This window comes from Ranitomeya variabilis, chromosome 3 (assembly GCF_051348905.1).
Source record: "Ranitomeya variabilis isolate aRanVar5 chromosome 3, aRanVar5.hap1, whole genome shotgun sequence".
NCBI lineage: Eukaryota > Metazoa > Chordata > Amphibia > Anura > Dendrobatidae > Ranitomeya > Ranitomeya variabilis.
In genome coordinates this window covers 683,188,077-683,205,735 of record NC_135234.1, presented here as the reverse complement: position 1 = coordinate 683,205,735, position 17,659 = coordinate 683,188,077, and the positions used below count along the sequence as shown (strand labels likewise).

General features: G+C 36.2%; 1 protein-coding gene across 1 annotated transcript; it reads right to left on the bottom strand.

The window, feature by feature from the left end:
* Window positions 1–1,287: 1,287 nt before the first annotated feature.
* On the bottom strand, window positions 1,288–16,654 carry LOC143817010 (aquaporin-5-like). Its single transcript, XM_077298053.1, has 5 exons — window positions 16,221–16,654; window positions 12,834–12,998; window positions 11,527–11,607; window positions 10,548–10,733; window positions 1,288–1,726 (listed from the first exon to the last, which is right to left on the bottom strand). Exons 1-5 carry the CDS (start codon window positions 16,581–16,583, stop codon window positions 1,700–1,702), a joined length of 822 nt encoding a protein of 273 aa, XP_077154168.1. The 5' UTR covers window positions 16,584–16,654; the 3' UTR covers window positions 1,288–1,699.
* Between the last annotated feature and the right edge of the window lie 1,005 nt (window positions 16,655–17,659).

Below are 17,659 nucleotides of genomic sequence, written 5' to 3'. Positions count from 1 at the left end.
CAACTTAAGCTCTGACAACATGCCAAAAATCCACCCTGCGACCAAAGCCTGGATTATCAAGAGGCTGAAGATCAGATCCACTGCAGAGGTGGCTGGCACCTTTAATGTGTCTCAGCGTCAAGTACAAAGAATTAAAAAAAGATTTGAAGAAACTGGAGATGTGTTTGACAAGACCCCCACAAGACAACTGCTCAGGGGGAACGTTTGTTGGTTAGAAAATCCAAAGCAAAACCCTCTTCCACTGCAGCAGAGCTCCAACAGGCCTGGTCACCTCAAGCCCTTTGTCAACTAGAACAGTTTGGAGGATTCTGTCTCAAAATGGCCTCCATGGTCGAATCAGTGCCCAGAAGCCAGCACTAAACAAAAGGCAAATAAAAAACCGTGTGGCATTTGCAAAGTCCCACAGCCTGCTAAACAGATGGATGCTGGAAAAGTGGCAGAAGGTGGATTTCTCTGATGAATCTTCAGTAGAATTACACCACAGCCACCACAAATACTGCAGGAGACCTACTGGAGCCCATATGGATCGAAAATACACCCAGAAAACAGTTAAATTTGGTGGTGGAAAGATAATGGTCTGGGGTTACATTCAGTATGGGGGTGTGCGAAACATTTGCAAGGTGGAAGGCAATGTCAATAGCCTAAAATATCACGAAGTATTAGCTACCTCTTGTATTCTAAATCATAAAAGGGGTCAAATTCTGCAGCAGGATGGTGCTCCATCTCATACATCCACCTCTACAACAAAGTTCCTCTAGGCAAAAAAGATCAAGGTGCTCAAGAACTGGCCAGCCCAGTCACCAGACATGAACATCATTGAGCATGTTTGGGGTAGGATGAAAGAGGAATCTTGGAAGACAAAACCTAAGAATCTAGATGAATTATGGGAGGCATGTAAGACTGCATTCTTTGCTATTCCAGATTACTTCATTAATAAATTGCATGAATCATTGTTGAACCGCATGGATGCAGTCCTTCAAGCTCATGGAAGTCACACAAAATATTAAATATGACTCTAATAGCACCACAACTTCATTCACCAATATTATGCAACATATATTTGGATTTTAAGTTAATTATTTGTTTGAATATCACATTACTTTCTGTGGGCGACAAAATTTTTGTCTTGCCAAAATCTGACCATTCTGTGTCCATTAACTGATCAATATTTCTGCATTGATGCCAACTTATTTTCTTAACCTAAATCCCATTTCGGAGGGTTTCAGCTTTCAAAAGAATAATTTACACAACCAATGGATGAATTTAACGTCAGGTTATAAGCTTTTATTTACATAACATGGATAAGCGACATAACTTCTGTCAGGGAGTGCATGTGGGAGAGTTCTTAGTTCTTTTTTCATGTGCACTATTTTAATTTCTTTCTTTTTTTTATATTTTTTTGTCATCTCAGAAAGCAATGGCGTAAAGATGGATAAATACAGTTTTACAAATTGTTTTATCCAACAGATAAGTACATTGGAAGCATTTATGGACTGCAGAATTGGAAAAATGGAACTCAAAGTGAAGAAAGTGGACATGTCGCATAGCATTTTCTGGTTGCACTGTGTAGAATTTTAAGTGAATCAGGTGGAGTAGTATTCCAGATGTGCGTCTTCTCAGCTACAGTTCGATGTTCCTCTTCTGGTTTTGAGATGTATACCGCTCTGCTGCCCTAGACAGATGGATGTTCAACAATCGATTATAGGCGTGAAAGTTGCAGAACAGTCTGAAATATACACACCAAGTATAAGACAAACACACTAATCCTTTCATTATAAAACCTGAATTAGAATCTAATAGTGGATGAATAATAGACATTGCTCAACAGGTTAATTTCAACTTGGATTTGTATTTTGCCATCCAATGCTTTACCTAATATTACTGACACTTCTCTGATTCATTCACCCGCCATAAATGACAATACATACTGACAATGTTCAGATCAAGCAGAGAGAAAATGATATCTCTGGCTAAACCATAACAAATAATGACATTACTATAATCAATACTAGTACCTTTACTACTAACAACATTCAGAACGACCTCTATTACTAATGCTGCCATTGCTACAATCACTATTAAGGTACGTGCACATGTTAAATATTTGGTGCAGAAATTTCTGCATCATTTTTGCATCTCTTTGCATTTTTCCATGTGTTTTTGGTGCAGATTTTTCCCTACTCATAAGTATGGGTTAAATTTGCAGCAAAAATGCTGAAAGAATTGACAACATGCTGCAGATTTCAATCTGCACCAAATCTGCAAGTCACATACAAGCAATGTGTGCATGAGACCTCAGGAAAAAATACAGCAAAAATGCAACACAGCTTTACTACCATTACTATTATCTTTACTGATACCAATGCTTTTAGCACTAGAAGTGCTCCTCTAGCCATAAAATTACCAATACTATTACCACTGATACTTCCGTTACGATCACTATTATATACCGTACTACCACTACTGTTGTCATTAGTACCACCACTAAAATTACAGATTTGTCCTTCCTTACATCTCCTCTTGATTCAACATATACTAAGATGCGTGGCATGATATTACCACTTTTTTTATAAAAAAAAAATAATATTTAAGATATTCTGTCATGAGATATGTATACCATATGCATAAATAAAATGATTGCTGTGATGAGAATTGCAATAAGCGAAAGATTTTGGTAGCATGTCACAATATTGTTGTTTTGTGAGAGAGGTTTTTGCTACCTCATCTGAAAAGCATAAATGTAGGACAATGAGACCCTGATTCCAATGACCCAGATTCCAATGATGTGTCACTTAGTTTACTGGGTGCAGCAGTTATGACACAGAGTTCTTAGATTAACTGTGTAGCAGAGCTTTGAAAGCTAACCAATACCACACCAGGCTCTCGATGTACTCAATTGACAGTGAGCTGCTTATCACAGGAGAGGAAGGGGTTGGACAACTTGGCAGAAGGCAGCTAATCCCAGCAATGATTATTTCCAAGTGATACAATCTTCATTGCACACAGCCTGATAAGTGACCCATCACTGAATTTTGTGTTTCAGCCTCTATCCCCTGCTGCCTTCAAATTGTAAAGTAAAAACCTAGCGACAGATTCCCTTTAACCAAATTATTCACCCATTATTATTATTCTACTATAATCACTAGTTTTACAATTGCTTCTGCCATCTCTAATGTATTAATGCTGTAAAATTCTACTACTGCTAACAAATTACAGGTGCTTCTCACAAAATTAAAATATCATCAAAAAGTTAATTTATTCCAGTTCTTCAATACAAAAAGTGAAACTCATAAACTGTATTATATAGATTCATTACAAACAGAGTAATCTATTTCAAGTGTTTATTTCTGGTAATGTTGAGGATTATGGCTTACAGCCAATGAAAACCCATAAGTCATTATCTCAGGAAATTAGAATACTTTATAACACCAGTTTGAAAAATGATTTTAAAGTCTGAAATGTTGGCCTACTGAAATGTATGTTCAGTAAATGCACTCAATACTTGGTCGGGGCTCCTTTTGCATCAATTACTGCATCAATGTGGCATGGCATGGAGGCGATCAGCCTGTGGCACTGCTGAGGTGTTATGGAAGCCTAGGTTGCTTTGATAGCAGCCATCAGCTCGTCTGCATTGTTGGGTCTGGTGTCTCATCTTCCTCTTGACTATACTCCATAGATTCTCTATGGGGTTAAGGTCAGGCGAGTTTGCTGGCCAATCAAGCACAGTGATACTGTTGTTTTTAATTCTTTCAAGACTGCGGTTATCACGGTTTCTTGTGCACGTTTTTCTACCACATTTTTCACTCCACTCAATTTTCCATTTCCATTCTTTAGTAATGACCCTTTGTGGCTTACCCTCCTTGTGGAGTGTGTTAATGACTGCCTTCTGCACATCTTCCACACATGATTGTGGAGCCTACTGAAACAGATTAAGGGACTTTTAAGGGACCTTTTTAAACACTTAAGAAGCCTTTGCTAGCATTTTTTGTTAAATATTCTAATTTACTGAGATAATGACTTTGGGGTTTTCATTGGCTGTAAGCCATAATCATTAACATTAACAGAAATAAACACTTGAAATAGATCATTCTGTAATGACTCTGTATAATATATGAATTTCACTTTTTGTATTCAAGAACTGAAATAAATTAACTTTTTGATGATATTGTAATTTTGTGAGACGCACCTGTAATGTCATCACTAGTATAATTACTAACAATACCACTGCCAGCACTAAAAATGAAAACAATAAAATAATACAATATTTTCTTCAAATATAAAAAAATATAATAACTAGAAATTTGTGGTCCATATTATGATAGTTCTGGCATAATAATTTATTCCTAATGTACATTTGAGGCAAATAAGCGCTGTTTTATTTACTTTCCATGAAAGGTTTCTTACTATTATTCAGCTGTTATGGTGCTACATATGCCAATAGGCTTTGCCACTAATCCTGTTGGCACAGGTAGCTCCACAACAGATGTTCAGCAATGTATATCCTTCTTTAACGCATGCACCAGCTCCCATTCCTAGTGAAGCCGTCATTATAAACTTAGGGATGTGATTTATATCTTTGCACTCATAAATAAAACATCCATGTGATTCTAAGAAATTATATTTGGTTATGGACTACTGCCAGACTAGAAATGTATTGCATTGGCTGTGATGGAATCAAAGACGGAGGTTGTGCAGGTCGCTAGTGGATTGGGTGCTATTATTAAAGTATATACGTTATTGTTTTTTTTTCTATAAATTTTAATAAATTAATATTTTTTTGCATTGGATTTAAAATAATAAAATTCTTGTAGAAGCCTAACTACTATAACAATGATGTAAGGCGTAGTAGTATCTCAGACCATCAATAGACTGCCTTCAATTTACATATTTATATGTAAGAATAAATAAGGACAAAAATACATATTCATGGCTGGTCAAAAGCCAAATCTTAAAGGGCTTTTTCATAAGTAAAATAAATAGTGATTAGAAATAAAGGGTCTGCATTTTTTATAGAAAAATTACCACTCTGGTGTATAGGTATGTGGTTGGTATGCTGCCAAAAAAGTGTTCAAGTGAACGAGGTTAAACTGTTACTGTAAAGAGACTTTTTCTTAAATTATGGACAAGCCCTTTAAATATTTAAATTTAAGCTATTGTAATAAATGTAAATGATTATTTTACTTTACAATCAGGTAGAAAGATCTCATTTGAGTTCTTGCTGAGAAACCCATTCATCATTAGTTATGTCTTAATGATTTGCAAACCTCAATATCAGGCCTAACATTGGAACTACCCAAAATTATACAATATTTTGAGTGATAATTTTTTTTTTTTTTTCAGAATTAGAAAAAGCACAAAGTATGGTAAACCAATAAAAAGTTTAATATTGTACATTGTTTAACCTCACAATCAACATAAATGCAATTATAACAGTGAAAATATGGTGTGTCTATAGATAGTGAGCAGCTTATCACAGGAGGGGGCGTGTCAGACTAAGCTCTATGTACTGCTTTGTTCAGCAATGACAAGCTCCTGGTGGTAATACAATCATCGCAAATAAACAACAGCATGGAGCTTGATAAGAAAGGCATCACTGAAATCTGTGTTTTAACCCCTACCTCATGCTGTTTTCAGATTACATGGCAAAAACCTGCTGACAGATTCCCTTTTAAGAGTAACTGTCCTTTTAATGTTTTGTTATTTCATAAATCAGTTGTATATGTGAAAATAAGAAACCTTGTAATATATCTTTTTTTTTTTTTAAATCGACTTCTGTCTCCCCTTGGACTGATCTTTCATTCTCAAAATTCTCAATTCGCAGGTAAAATCTGTCTTCAGTAAGCACAGGCTTTCCAATTACTAAGATAGGAATAACAGTTAGTTCTCACAAAGTCCTATGGAAAACTGTAACTGGCGTGTCAAGTGAACTTGTAACAGAATGTCTGTCTCTATCTCCATCGAATTTTAAAAACACCAACTGTCATCTGCTATATTACCCAAGAATTGAGAGGGAAAGATCAGTCCAGTAGAAGAAAGAAGCAGATTGCTCCGATAAGATATATTGCAAAGTTTCTTACTTTCACGTGCGCTATTGATTTATTAAATAAAAATTAAAATGACGGTTCCTCATTAATGTATCTCTGTGGTGAGCTGAAATCCCTGCAAATATAAAATATACCAGATACAGTACAGTATATTGAGTTGCTGCCATTCATGTTCTATCATGAAAATGGATCATGCATCATCTTATATCCGGAAGTCTTTCGTTCTCAAAAACCATCTACAGGAGCACAAATATTGTGCAGAAACTTATAATCATTAGCAACAAATCATATCCACATAAATCATTAAGAACTTTTTAGTTCTGTGTAACACTGTATGCAAAGTGCCAAGCTTATGTAATATGTACAGGGCAATATTCCTCAGTGCTACCTGTGTTCATTGTTCCCCAGAGCTGGCACTCTATTTCTTTATTTATAGAAATCATACGGATCTGGAAATGGGATTTTATGCTAACCAGGCATCATGTACAGTTGAAACCAGAAGTTTACATATACCATATAAAAAGACACATACTGTATGCATGTTTTTCTCAATATCTGACATGAAATCAGAATAAACCTTTCCCTTTCTAGTTCAATTAGGATTACCATAATTATTAATATTTGCCAAATATCGGAATAATGAGAGAAAATGTTTTAAGGCATTTTATTACTGCAAAGTCAAAAGTTTACATAAACTAAGATTTATATGCCTTTAAACAATTCTGGACTGCCCATATGAAGACGTCATGCGTTTGGAAGCTTCTAATGTATTTTAATGTACACCTGAAACACACTGCTTCATTGTGTAGCATCATGGGAAAGTCTAAAGAAATTAGGCAATATATCAGCAAGAGAATTGTGAACTTGCACAAGTCTGACTCATCCTTGGGTACAATTTCAAGATACCTGAAAGTGCCTCATTCATCTGTACAAACAATTATACGCAAGTACAAACAAGATGGGAATGTCCAGCCATCATACTGCTCAGGAAGGAGATGGGTTCTGTGTCCTAGAGATGATTGTGCTTTGCACTGACATGTGCATAGCAACCCAAGGACATAAGCAAAAGACCTTGTGAAAATGATGGCGGAGCTGGTAAGATTGTTTCAATATCCACAGTGAAACGAGTACTGTATCAACATGGGCTGAAAGGCCACTCTGCCATGAAGAAGCCAATACTCCAAAAGAAACATAAAGAAGCCAGATTATTGTTTCCAAATGCACGCAGGAACAAAGACCTTAATTTTTGGAAACATGTCCTGTGGTCTGATGAAACTGTTCTATTTGGGCATAATGACCATCGTTATATTTGGAGGAAAAAGGGAAAAGCTTGAAAGCCTAAGAACACCATGCCAACTGTGAAACACGGGGGTAAGCAGCATCATGTTGTGGGGTTGTTTTGCTGCAGGAGGAACTGGTGCACTCCACAAAATAGAAAAGAAGATAATGTGGCACTACTGAAGCAACATCTCAACACATCAGTCTTGAAGTTAAAGCTTGGGCGTAAATGGGTCTTCCAAATGGACAATGACCTGAAGCATACTGCCAAAATGGCAACAAAGTATCTTAAGGGTAATGAAGTCAATGGTTTGGAGTGGTCAAAGCTCTGATCTCAATCCTATTAAAATTTGTGGTCAAAGATGAAAAGGCCGGTGGGAGCAAGGCGACCTACAGACCTTGATCAGTTACACCACTTTTGCCAGGAGGAATGGGTCCAAATTCCGACCAACTATTGTGAGAAGCTTGTGGAAGGATATCCCAAATGTTTGACCCAAGTCATTCAGTTTAAGGGCAATGCTACCAAATGTTAATGAAATGTATGTAAACTTTTGACTTTGCAGTAAGAAATAAAAATGCCTTAAAACATTCTCTTTCTCTCATTATTCTGTCATTTGGCAAATATTAATAATTATGGTAATCATAATTGCCCTAAAATGGTAAAGGTTTATTCTGATTTTCATGTCAGATATTGAGAAAAACATGCAGATGTGTCTTTTTATATAGTGTATGCAAACTTCTGGTTTCAACTGCATACTTAAGTTAACATGTGTGCAACCACTAAGCTGTTATAACTATAGTCACAATTACTCTATAGTAATAATATAAATAGAATATTATTATAATAGTATGATACTTAAAGTAAATATTTACTTTTTAATACCATGCTGCTTGTAAGGAAAAACAAAACTATGACAGTAAATCTCCTAATATTTATATTTTAATTAGTTGTAACTAACGTTTAGTTTTTCTTATACCGACATCCAAGTCCTCTGCTCTGGCACAGAGGTAAAAGATAAATGTGTGGCTGCTGATCTTATTCTACTCTTTTAATTATTTTCTTTTTTTTCTTTTCTCTTTTCCATGAGCCACAACTTTTTTTTATTTTTCTGTTGGTATAGCTGAATGAAGGCTTTTTTATGGGTCAAGTTATAGATTTGAAAGGCACCTTTCATTTTATTATAGCATATACTGGAAAACGGGGAAAAAAAAACTAAAGTGGGGTAACATTGAGAAAAGAATGCAGTTCTACCATTTTTTTTATAATATTTGTTGTGTAGTAAAAATGTGCTGGCAACATTATTATCAAGGTTAATACAGTCCCAAATTTGTATAGTTTTTTTTAATATATATTTTAAGAGATCGTGTACATAACAGTATTTTCAGTCCAAATGCGATCTCGACAAAACATTGCATTACACTTGGACCAATGCATCACACTTGGAACAATGTCACATTTTTTCCTTGGATCTCTGCATGCCCAAGTTGGATCGAATATTCGGATCGCACTCGGCCATGCAAGTCAACGAGTGCGTGGAAACAATTGGACTGTACTCTGATGACATCTCAGTGCGTTCTTATTTCCATAGACTGGAAGAATGAAGAATGGAGAATTTTTTTCTCCATCTCATCTTGTCCCCATTCGAGAGAATTGGATCACACTCTGATCAGAGATTGATCAGTTGTGTGATTTTCAAAATCGGTCCAATTCTCTCGGTCATCTGCACTGGTGCTAATGGGGAAAAAATAATAATAAAAAAATGTATTGTATTGCCATTTTTAAGAATGTATTTTTCTCCTCTTATTGGGGCACATTGGGGCTTATTTTGTGTCTACTGACCTGACATTTTTAATAATACTAGTATACACAACATATTGGAACTTGGTATTCCATTTTTGGAGGGGGGAGACAGCAATAATTTAAAAACCACAAATTTGTTATTTTGACTTTTATACATTTTTTTGGGAGTTCATTGTGACTTTAAAATAAATTTCTATTATGATAGACCAGAGTTTTATAGACACATGAATACAAATATGTTTTCGTCTTTTCAGTTCTTTGCTTCAAGGGCTTGCTCACACTGCCGTATATTGTATCTTGCGAGATGTTATACTCCTGCGGCAATGGCAATGAATCAAAAACCTGAAATCAACGATTAAAACGAGTGTCCCAACAATTGTCTCCATAAAGTTTATAACTGTACAATATGTTTGGAGATCTGCTTCAGAAAAAGTGAGTGCAGGCCACTCTAACGATATATTAACACATTTATCAAAACAGAATTGCGAATGCATTATATTTAAAAAAACAGAAAAATATTTGAAGGCACATATACTGTTCTGAACCACATTCAAAAGATTTTCGATTTCTAAAACTTCATACCATTACTCAGATCCATACCCATATGTTAATTCCTAGGTATGTTGCAATGGGGATCTGTTGGGGTAGGCACACTTGGTGCTGGAATCCATGAGGAGTTCAACAAGCCCTTCTGCCTTGACCAACATGCATAGAGGACTACAGCAAAAAATTGTAATGTTTCCTCCAAGTTTTGCAAAAACTAGCTTAAAAAACGCTTAATCAAAATGTTTTTGAAAAAAGTTTTGCAGATGTTGCAATTACAACAAAGTCCATCTTTATGTCAAGGACCCACAATGTCACGCTATGCCAGAGCTATCCGCCTTGTAAAAATTAAACTATGGTGGCATCATACATGTAATATCATTAGGTTGTGAGCCAGGGTACAGTATTGTGCAGTGGTTCTACTTCAAGCTTAGCAGCTAACACCTCTGATATTAAGAGATGCAAGATCATACTCATTGCTTTTCTTCACTGTCACCACTAGACCCTGGTACCATTATGTAACTATCAGTAACTCGGATTTGACTTGTGCCATTATGGCAGCCATGCTTTCTGTCGTTTACATGCCTACATTTGATCTGTATCATTTTGAATCAAGCTGGTAAAATACGGATAACACTTATGGATATAAAAACTACATCTAATCAATAAATTAAATCTTTGTTTTTCAGAAACGACAATCTTTGTTGCAAGTACCAAACTTCTTTGCTTTGGCGTAGCAGAACTACAAAAGAAGTTTTGGATTTCCAAATATCAAGAGCCTTTTGATCAGCACCTTAGTGCCAGCTTTGATATTTATAGACAATGTCCAATGGCTATTCTAAGTTCACCCATTGTTGTTACATAGAGAAACGGTGATTTACACGTTCAGGACAGTCCAGGGAACGTCTCTTGCACTGTTCAGGCTCCTCAATCCAGTCATCTGATGGCTCACAGGTCCCCAAAAGTATGGCTAACTTCTCTCTTGCGGGTCTTATGTTTGGATAGAGCATATAATTGTACACTAATGAGGCTATGATACCTCCTGCTAATGGCCCAACCCAGAAGACCTACAATATAAAGTATACAAAGTCAATCCAATACATTTATATATATGAGACATGACAAATTACATAACAGATGACTATCTATCCATCCATTAACTATATTAAAGCACTACTCCATAGTTTTTTTTATTTCAGCGCTGGAGTGGTGCTACTTATGTAGGGTCCATGACCCTAGTATTATGCTCACCAGCCACTATCTTCTGCTTTTTCTGGCATCCCAACTTTTGACTGACCAGAAATCAGAGGTAACGGTCACAATCTCCAAGTGTAAGTCTTTGAGATCCTTGTTCTGGCCTCGTTTTGGCTCTCATAGACTTACTTTGAATTGTGAGTTCCGGATCAACCAGCAAACACTGGTAAGCAGGACACAATCTGCAGAGGACAGACCAAAGCGGTGCCGGAAACAGAAGAAGACGGTGGCTGGTAAGTATGAGACTAAGTGCAGGGAGCTTAGATTAGTGTCACCGCTCCAGTGGTAAAATAAAAATGATGGAGCAGTGCTTTAAAAAGGGTTCCAGGTAGACTGAAACAATGGAAAGGGGTCAATAAAGGATCCAATTTTGCTTTGGATTGCTGGAAGCTTTACTGGACAATCTAAATTTAGATAACTGGTACAGCTTGAAAACGGTTCTAGGGGGATGTTACACAACTATAAATATCGGTCAGTAAAGGATCTATTTTTACATGGAATATGAAGTATCTTCTTTTTTGCTCGACTGATTATCTGTCTATCTAATGGTGTGTATCTTTTCTAGGAGTAAGAGTATGTTACTTATAGATTTTTAAATATCCTTACCCATTGATTTCGAAAGTTTCTCATAATGACCGCTGGAGCAAACGAGCGGGCAGGATTCATTGAGCAACCAGTGAAGTATATCTAAAATATAAAAAATAGTATTGCAATTAAACAGTAGAAAATGTTATTTGATTGTTTTCTGTGCATACTAGGTTTTAGAGAAAAAAATTCTGATAACGATGGGACCTGGAATAGAAAGCTGATGCCCTATTGCTGGCAGCGTCAGGGAAATTAGGAGCATCTTTTCTTTTCTTCTATAAAAATAGCTGGTGATGGTAAATGATGGTAAGGCTCTAGCTGCTCTGTAACCAGAGTTGACTATTTGAGTAAAACATTATCAATACCATTGTGATTTTATAAAAAAAAGCAGGAACTGTCAACAGGTGAAGAACACTGGGACACAACATCTGCTGGAGTTCTCAAAATTGCAGTCAAGACAATCTGGGAGAACGGACCAAAATACATTTCAGGCTGTTCTTTTAATTATGTGTAACCAAGCTAAGGTTTGTAATATAGGGTGTATCCTTGTTATATAAAACTAATAAAAATCTATACAATAGGGCAATAGTTTATGTACCTTTTTGCTCCAGAACAAAAAAACTGGCTTGACCAACAATATTCTGCTTGGATTTTCTGTTCCTTCCACTATCAAATACTTAGTTAATATATTAAACTTACATCTATTCTCCTTTTTAAGGGAAGAAAAACTTTGAAAATACATCTCAATCTGTAAGCATCGTGTTACAGAGCTGGAGAGGTTGAGAAGATTGATATAATGAATATTTTCTTACAAATATATATAACTAATAATTTATTAGTTTTAACCTCTGCACATCCTGGATTTAGGAATCCAGTAGGCGGTCCTAATCGGTGATGGTCAGCCTTCATTTTATTAGGGTGTAGAGTTAGCTGTCAATCCCTGGACCTTCCACTCGACTTCTAAGCCCAGAATGAACACTGGTTTAAATGAATAAAATACTTAGAACTCTCTAAGAAGTCTGAATTTCATAGTGACAAGTTGCCTTTAAAATCAATTCCCTAAATTAAGCTCCCAATAATAAGATTGTTCAGAACTGACAGAGCTTATCTCTCTAATAATGCAAATAATAAACTTTCTCATCAACTCCTCAAATTCATAGATCTGAGGGAGTGCATTAAATATAGTCAAATACTCCTATTACTAGAGTAATACAGTATTTCAATAGCAACACGTGAAGCATGCACATAAGTGCATAAATGACAATTATATAGATGTCTATCAACATATTATGCTATGAGGATATTTATAAAAATGCAATACTACTTACCCCTACAAGGTGACCCAATGCAACCGAAAGGCCAATAGATATAGCTGGAGACCCTAAAAGATCAGTTCGGCGGCTGTCTGTACATGCAAAGATGCACAAAACCAGTTGAAAAGTAAGAATAATCTCAACGGCAACACCGAGTCCTGCTGTTATGTTGTTACTGAGCTGTAAGGATAAGATATTGTTAGCATATCCAGAGAAATAGTGTGTGACCATAAGACATAGAAGCACATTACTCCATGGACATAAGTCTCTGATGATAACACAACCAAGTTGGGTTGGTTATACTTGGAATTTGATAACATGAATAATTTGTCATATTTGAGGCCGGAAATAATTATCAAAAAACAGACATGTTGGATAGCTGATTGCATCATACTACATATTGATTAACTGTTAGAGGAAATGTCCAAAGACATCTTATGGATCACTATAATTAGCCACTTGAGTTGGTGCAAATCAATTCGCAGGACCCAGTCCATCAGCCTCTTCGGTGATTCATGGCCATGGGACGGAAGTCCTGAGGACCACCTCTCATTCTATTTCCCGGCATCCACAGGTCCGGTCAATAAATTTTCTCCAACTCTATTAATCAGTAGTGATGAGTGTGTGTGCTAGGATTAGGGTTTATCAGAGCAAGCTTGGGTGCTAACCAAGTGTCTTCAAAGTGCTAAAAAAATAGGTTTGTGTCTTCGCCGCTGCATGTCTCATGGCTGTCGGACAGCTGCAACACATGCATGGACTGACTAACAAATAGGCAATCCCTGCATGTGTTGCACCTGTTGAACAGCCTCGAAACATGCAGCCATGATGAGTAAAACCTATTTTGTGAGTACACCAAAGACACTTGGTTAGTACCCTAGCTTGCTCGGATAAACCCTTTATCCAAGTACACTTGTTCATCATTATTAATCACCCAAATTTTATCCAGAAGTTGTCCTTTGCTGGTTTGGAAGTCAACACTTTAAGGGTAGTTATTACCAAAGGCAAAGGATGAAGCTCTAATTTATATTTTCCTATTAAAAAAGTGACATGTCCAAGGTGTGAGATTTTGGTCATAAAGTACAAATAACTAAATAGATCTTTGTTCTCTACATTATGTTATGTGCAATATAATATTCAGATATGCTTTCACGCTCCTTAGAATTATTTATAGTTTGCTTTTTGGATTACGATACTTGCACAACTACCGGTTTCCAACCATGAGTTGTGTAAAATATGCAAGATCTGCCAAGTGGATTTTAAAGCTAGTTAAAAAAATATAAATATTGTCTTCATCTTAAATGGTATCTCCTTTTCCCACCCCATAATAAATTATTTTTATAAGAGAAATCAGTAGATCTGTCATCGTCACTCACATCTACCCACTGTAGGATCTGGTACAAGCCACTAGCCCTTCCGATCATTTTTTAAATTTAGTAACAGTTTGGTAAAAGTGGCGGGAGATGGACTGGTAGGAAAATCAATATCATTCAGAGATTCTCCATCTAATGCTAAAACATATCCAGATTTTACAGATACAGGACAGCATGGTATCACTGCAATTAAATCACTTATCTGGATTGTGCATTAACTCCTTCATAACATTACGATTTTCATTTTTTTGCATTTTCATTTTTTCCTGCCCTTCTTCAAAGAGCCATAACTTCTTTATTTTTCTGTCAATATATCCATATCAGATTTTACCATATAGTTAATGGAAAGTGGGAACAAAAATTCCCCCAAAAAAGTGAAATTCCACAATTATTATTTTTTTTTTTATTTACTATGTTCACTATACGGTAAAACTGACATGCCAATATGATTCCTCAGGTCATTACGAGTACTCAAACACCAAACATTTATAGTTTTATTTTATTTAAATGGTGAAAAAAATCCAAGCCCGTAGTGTGTTCATTTTTCAAATTTTTCAGGGTCTGGGGCTGGGTGAGGGCTATTTTTTTGTGCTCTGAGCTGATGTTTTATTGATACCATTTTGTAGTAAATACAATATTTTAATTGTAAACTTACAGCTGTCATGACACCCCACTGGCGCCCCCAGATCACCTGATAGGGGCGCCGATGGGTAGGATTTGTGACACACTTCCAGCCAGCGCGTGTTAAATCCCACTGTCTGTAAATTAACAGCGGGATTTCACAGGTTAACAGCTGCAGGGCAGAACACTTTAACTGATTTAATCAGCCATCAAGAGCAGGGAAAGATGCAGGCTCAGCGTCGGTGACTGCATCAATGTCAGGTACATGACCTTTGATTAAAAATATACATCAAAGGTTATGAGGGGTTTTATCATCATGCTCAGTAAAGAAATTGGATGAGATCTAGCAAATTGTAAGGTATATTCATGGATTGGGGGATACAGTTATCAAGGGCTAGTGATGTGGTCCACTATATACTGTATACTGTATATATATATATATGTCATATGTATATATCTCAGGTTACTTGTGAATCCACTTGGGTGCTATGTAAATCATACAGAAATGTAGCCAAGCTGCATGCATCTGTCAATACAACGGATCTGTCGGGACTCATTACAATATCGTGATGAGTTATCTGTATGTTTTCTTGCATGTAACGTTACTACATTAATGTATCTTAACTTGTTGGATTATAAGCAAATGATGGATATTCATGGCATACATGGTAAACTTACAAGGCTTTTAGGTAGAGAAGATAAATTCTATAGGCAAAGAATAAAAACCCCTAAACTTCAATTCTCTGCTATAAAATGTATCATCGAGAAGATGCGTTTGACTTTAAAAATGTCATAAAAAATTATCGAACATATCTGGGTGAAGTGTCACTGGATGCGCTGCTAATAATTTAATTCAGCTAATTTTTCCTTAGAAACTTTATTTTAACAGGTTTACAAAGTCAACGCGTTTCGAGGTCAACGCAGGACCTCTTCCTCAGAACACAAGGCTAGTAATGTATCATCAAGAAGATGTGCTTGACTTTAAAAATGTCATTAAAAATGATCGATTCCTTTAGTAATAAGTACATATTTTTTCCAAATAACTATCACATACATGATGTTCCTCATAAAAGCTGAGCAAATAATGCAGACCCATAAAAAGCATAGAGATCACTGATAAAGTGAGAAATGGACAAGATTACGATAGGTCAGTGCGTTCCTGTTTATCAGGAACTCTTTTGTAACACAGCTAGTTCTATTATCAATTTAGTGATAGCGATGGGTCCTTCTAGCGTTCCATTGTTGTTTTTTTAATACTTTGGTTATATTTTACATGCTCCTGTGGTTTTTTTATGTAACTGTCCCTCATTTTGCACTTAACTATAAGTTCACGACATGCTTTATATTAGTGTACCCCATTGCATCCATCACAGAAAGACAATTTGAGTATATGAAGTATTAAACTACTTACTGTGTTCATTGCAAGATTTCCTCGGATTGCTGGTGGGACCACGGCATATAAAATACCAGCACCGGCCAAACCTCCCAAAATCTGGGCAATGATGTAAAAAATGCCTCTCACTATTGAAATTTGAGATCCAAGAACAAAAGCAAAAGAGACTGCTGGATTTATATGAGCTCCACTTATATGTCCCACTGTCAGGACCATTGTACCTATCACGAAACCAAAGGCGAGTGAGATCTGTAGCACCGTTGGAAGAGAAGCCGGCCATCTCAGAGCAGAGCCCAGTCCAAAAAACACAAAGATCAATGTGGCTAGAAATTCAGCAAATACGGCTCTGTAAAAGGCCCATGAGCAAAGTTCTCTCCTCATTATGAAGAAGTTTGAAGTATAGTTGACTAGTTGAAAGATTTCTTGTCCTTGCAGTTGTGTGAATGTAAAAGTAGGTTGTCAGCTTATATATTTGTGCAGGTGACAAGTTGGCTAAGAGGTGGAGAAGGCTACTGGTTCCTCCCCTGGTTATACATGTTAAATAACAGTTTAGCCTGGCATAATGTAAACCTCCCTCTGTGTTACCTGGAATGGATTCACATTTTTTTCGGGCATGACGTATAATTAGACAGATTTATATAACATCTGAGATTGAGTTGACACTCTTATCTGTTTCATAAGTTCCCATTGTCTTGCCTTTATTTTTCAGCTATCCACTAAAAGATTTCTCAATCATCGTGTCTTGCAATTCTGCCAGCAGGCTTGTTCACACACCGAGGCACAATTTCTTAGACTGTCTTAATCTTAACAACTCAAGCTGTAAATCATTGCTGCCAGAAGATTCTCACTAATTGTGTTATTTATATTAATGACATGCTAAAAAAGAGAAATTCTCGTATGTGTAAAAGAGTTTGGGGTTCATATAGATAGTTACCATTGGGCACCTCTTATGTAACACCTATATACTTTATAAAACGTTCCTATGTCACCCTCTACAATAACATTGCTCCTCAGCTGTTATGTAGGAGACAACACTCTGTTATTATCTATGACACTCAGTTTCCAGTTTTTCTATTGCAAGTAAAGTGGAGACGATATAAGAAAGCTTTAGATTGGGTTTATGTAGGGATCCTCCATCCATAAGACAAGGTAAGAACTTCACCTTGTACAGCACCTCTGCTGTACATTTTGGGGTGGGGCAACATTCTGGTAGATATACTTATATTAATTCACTATGTGTGACTCACCATGAGGATCTTCAAAGTTTAAAAAGGAATGCATCATGCCATTGTTTTATTAGTGAAGCATTATTTATTTTTCTGTTTATTAATTTTTCATTTTTTTTTGTCATTTATTTAAACTGAATGAAAAGTTCTTTTTTATCCTAATTTTTAAAATCTGTAGTAGAAAGGAGTTAACGCTTAATTGTCTGAGGCTCTAAAAATGACCTTACCTGT